This window comes from Zingiber officinale, chromosome 1B, assembly GCF_018446385.1.
Source record: "Zingiber officinale cultivar Zhangliang chromosome 1B, Zo_v1.1, whole genome shotgun sequence".
Classification (NCBI taxonomy): Eukaryota; Viridiplantae; Streptophyta; class Magnoliopsida; order Zingiberales; family Zingiberaceae; genus Zingiber; species Zingiber officinale.
In genome coordinates, this window is record NC_055986.1 from 61,613,734 (window position 1) to 61,618,568 (window position 4,835).

Genomic DNA, 4,835 nt, shown 5'->3' on the forward strand with positions numbered 1-4,835 from the left:
GTGGAATAATTCTGTTTATGCACCTTCAACTGACGTGAGACATATGCAATGACCTTCCCATTCTGCAACAGGACAACCCCTAATCCAGTTTTGGAGATGTCAGTGTACACCATAAATCGTCCAGAACCATCCAGTAACGCAAGCACTGGTGACGTTGTCAGTCTTTCCTTCAGCTCCTCAAAACTTCTCTTACACTGGTCTGTCCATTCATATCTTACCCCCTTCTTAGTCAATGAGGTCAGAGGCAGAGCAATCCGGGAAAAGTTCTGAATGAATCTCCGATAATAGCCTGCCAACCCCAAGAAGCTTCGAATCTTAGTAGCGTTCTTTGGTGTGCCCCAATCCCGGATTGCCTCAACTTTGGCTGATCAACTTCTATACCTTTCCCTGAGACAATGTGCCCTAGAAATGGTATCTGATTCAGCCAAAAATCACACTTGCTAAATTTTACGTACAGTCGATGATCCTTCAATGTTTGCAGTACTGTCGTCAAGTGCAGACGATGCTCCTGGCAACTTCGAGAGTAAATTAATATATCATCAATGAAGACAATAATGAACTTGTCCAAGTAGGGGTGAAAACCCCGGTTCATCAAGTCCATAAATGCTGTTGAGGCATTGATAAGTTCAAATGGCATAACCAGGAACTCATAGTGCACGTATCGGGTTCTGAATGCTGTTTTATACACATCCTTCTCCTTCACCTTCATCTGATGATATCCTGATCTCAAGTCGATTTTTGAAAACACTGTTGCTCCTTGTAACTGATTGAACAGGTCATCGATTCTGGGTAATGGATACCTGTTCTTGATGGTAACTAGATTCAACTCTCGGTAATCGATGCATAGACGCATAGTCCCATCCTTTTTACGTACGAATAACACTAGGGCTCCCCATGGTGATACGCTTGGTCGAATGAAACCCTTATCCAACAATTCCTGCAACTGCTCCTTCAACTCTTTCATTTCGGTAGGTGCCAATCGATATGGTGCTTTTGACATCGGTGTAGTCCCCGGTACTAGTTCTATTCCGCACTCCACCTCCCGAATCGGGGGTAGTCCGACAACATCCTCTGGGAACACTTTCGGAAAATCTCGAGCTATTTCCACCTCCTCCAAACTTGGTCGCCGAGTTTCTGACTTAACCATGATATTGACTAAAAGTCCCTCACACCCCTTGTTTAGCATTCGTCGAGCTTTACACATTGAAATCATGTGAGGGAAGGTCGGTCTTGGGACTGCATGAAAAATGAAGAATTTCTTGTTAGGTAGCTTCAACTTAACGGTTCGTCATTTATAATCGATGACAGCCTCATGCTGAGTCAGCCAATCCATTCCAAGGATCACATCAAATTCTACCATATCCAGCACAATTAGTTCTGCACCTACGATACAGTTTTCCATCATCATCTGACAATTTCTTACCACCCTGTTACTGTGTAGTTCCTCTCCAGAAGGCAAAGAAACACTATATCCCTTAATCATTCGTTTAGGTGTAATGCCCCATTTTACAATGTAAGCCGCATATATAAATGAATGGATGGCACCAGAATCTATTAATACATGCGCCGGTATATTGGCAACAAGAATCATACTTGTGATGATAGCCGCGTTTAGATCCACTTGCTCTTGAGTCATGGCAAATACCCTTCCTTTGGTTGACTCCTTAAGCTGAGGGCAGTCCCTAGCAAAATGCCCTGCCTTCTTGCACATATAACAAACATCGGTACCCGTCAGACACTATCCAGTATGAATCTTATCGCACTTGAGGCAACGAACCTTGTTCTCAACCTTGGAAGCAGTACCTTCAGCTGGTTGTGATTTCTGAATTTGTTGACGTGGTGGTGTCTGTTTAGGTGGTTGCTTGCCTTGATACTGACTAGGAAATGACTTCTTTTTGCCCGGCTCCTATTGATCCCTTCCCTGATAACTCAATCTTTTGTTCTGGGCTTCCTTGATCATGTCATTCCTGTCCCTTTCAGACATCAGTGTCTGGCCAACTGCCTCCCTGAAGGTGGTGACCCGACTTAGTCTGACGTCATGGAGAATGGCAGCTCTCAATCCTTCTGTAAAGTGCTTCAGCTCCTCAACTGGTTGGCTGGCAATCATGGGTACGAAGTAGCGTCCCCTCTCGAACCTCTTGACATACTCAGCCACCATCAAATCTCCCTGGTGAAGCTCAAAGAACTCCCTTGCCAGCCGGGTTCTGTTGTCAGTAGTGAAGTATTTCTCGTAAAATACCTCCTTGAAATCAGCCCATGTCAATGTAGCCAAATTAACTGTCAACCATGCACCTTCCCACCATACTCGTGCATCATCTCGTAGCATAAATATCACGCACCTGACCTTGTCCGCATCTGTAAGCTGCATGAAGTCATATATCATCTCCAGAGATCGAATCCATCCTTCTGCAACAATCGGATCTGTGGTGCCTTTAAACTCCGTCGGTCCAAGCTCCCGAAATTGCTTGTAGACCAGTTGCACACTAAATGTAGGACGTCTAAGTGTGCTCTCCTCTTCCCTAGCTTGCAATAGTTGTTGAATCTGCTCTCCATGGATACGATTTTGCTCCTGTAGGAGTGCAGTAAGCCCCTCTAAGAACTAGTTGTTCTAACCACCTATGTCACCGTTGTTCCTTCAACTAGCCATAACCTGTATATTTCCGATATAAAATCTCATTTGGGACTCATAAATACATACCAATATATCAATCATAGCATGGCTAAGTTATCATATTAAATGAAGAACTATAATAACGTAAATCTTACAAACTTGTGGCTGAAGTAGTCGAGTTCCTGATGAGATGACTTAGGCATGTTGTCCCTTAGGAGTGTGCTCTAATACCAACTGATACATTCCTAGATCAATTTTTTTTCCGCCTTGCTAGACTTAAACTAAACAATTACTTAAGGAAGCAAACCCATCAGGAGATTTTTTTCTTCTTATTTTCTTCTCTTATGGAAGGTAAGAAACAACATATCAAGTATAGGTTCAACAAGAAAACACAATGAATCCTCAACATCACCCAAAATCTCTCACAATGATACGAGTATGCCCAACCCTCCTAATGATCGGGCAACGTCATGCGTTCATCCCGCCTCCTCGTCTACTCCGTCCGTAGGCCTCTCGTCATATCCAGAGAGACGTCCTCACCTGTAATGTAGGCATCATGAGTCTACAACCCAACAAGTACTAACGAATATGAGCAGAATGACTTCCATAAAGTAGCAGGTATATATATATATATATACCAATATTCATGTACAAAATGGCGACATGTTAAATGCAATAAGTAAAAGATCTTACGTAGCTAACTGGGGTGAGTATGCCACATATCCAGTAACCACAATTTGAGTCTGTCAATAGTCCCATGATCCTAGAGGTACCTCCTAGAGAACATGCAGTCATATAGCCGAAGCTAACAATAAATTATAATATCAGTTATAAATTACAGTATCAGTCATGTTTGGAAGGACCCTCCCTGGGGCTCATCCCGGGACACCCAACCCGTACTGCTACCACATATGCTCATACCCATCCCGTTAGCCACTCAAAAAAACATAATCTATCCACATTATTCTGTAATCAACTAATTAGGCATAATCACTCCTTCCATTCTGTAAACATTCTTACCTTAAGGGAAGACAGCGGAAACGAGCATCCACAAAAGTGAGTGATAAGCAATGAAAACTCAGCACCTAATCATTTATCAACACTTGAAGGAAACAACTAGAAACTGGTACCTTACAGTAAAGAACTGAAATAAATTCCAACGCCTACAGCAACTGGACGTAACACAAAGCCTACTCACATAATAAGAAACTAAGGTAGAATTTGACACTTACAGTGTAAAATACCGTAAAATTTAATAATAAATGGTATTAGACAAAAAATCTTATTGGATTTTTCATGAATTTTAGAAATTTTTCGGGATTTAAATGGAGCTCGTACGATGAATTTTGAGGGGAAAAATTTACGGGTCCGGATAAAGCCTGTTTGGATACCCATTTAAGTGAGGAAATGTTTTAATATATAAATTCCTTTTCTTTTTATTCCCTCAAACTCATCGCCGAACCCGAACCCGTGCTCTCTTCTTCTTCCCTGCGACTTCCCGATCTTTTCTCCTCCATCGAGCATTTCTTCTGTCGATTTCTCTCCAGGCGACGCTGAGCTACGACACTGCGGGTTTTCCGATCGAGTCGACACCGCTCAGCTCACCGTCGGCCGGCCGAGCCTCCCTTCTTCCTCTCTCTCTCTCTCTCGGACGACCCGACACACCCGACACCGACGGAGAGCCTGCCCATCCGCGATCTCGACTTCATCGCATCATCAGAGGGTAAACGTCGTCAGATCTCGATAGAATTGGTCATCTCCGATTGAGCTGTCGTCTCCTTAGCTATTCTTGTGCACGATCGACACCTGCTCGACGTCTAGGGCATCGCTGGGACTGGATACGCGTCGTTCTCGGCAGATCAATCCTTTCTGATTCTCCTCTTTAATCTGTTCACTGGAGGGCATTGCAGATCATCGAGGTGGATCATGCGACACCAACTCTAGGTGATCAGTTTAGGTAAGGCTTTGTCGAAAAGTTTGGTGGATTCAAGAATATTGTGTAATTTGTTTCCCCTTTGTGATGATCTCACTGATATGAACTAGGAGGAGGGGAGTTGGATCAGAATTGTAGATCTTCCCCTGTGTCGATCACTGACCTTCTCCAATTCTTGCGGTTGGGGTCTTAGGTAGCTCTCGGGTGAAGAGGTTGTTAGTTAGATCCCTAGAGCCAATCATTTGATGATTGTATGGACTCATGTATATCATATTCTTGTATATTAATAAA

General features: G+C 43.3%; 2 protein-coding genes across 2 annotated transcripts; both read right to left on the reverse strand.

Moving 5' to 3' along the window:
* Positions 1-1,288: 1,288 nt before the first annotated feature.
* LOC122038654 lies at positions 1,289-1,711 on the reverse strand. Its single transcript, XM_042598501.1, has one exon. The coding sequence runs from the start codon at positions 1,709-1,711 to the stop codon at positions 1,289-1,291; it is 423 nt and encodes a 140-aa protein (XP_042454435.1).
* Positions 1,712-1,906: 195 nt separating this feature from the next.
* On the reverse strand, positions 1,907-2,814 carry LOC122038660. Its single transcript, XM_042598510.1, has 3 exons — positions 2,771-2,814; positions 2,626-2,650; positions 1,907-2,569 (listed from the first exon to the last, which is right to left on the reverse strand). The coding sequence occupies exons 1-3, from the start codon at positions 2,812-2,814 to the stop codon at positions 1,907-1,909; spliced, it is 732 nt and encodes a 243-aa protein (XP_042454444.1).
* Positions 2,815-4,835: the final 2,021 nt, after the last annotated feature.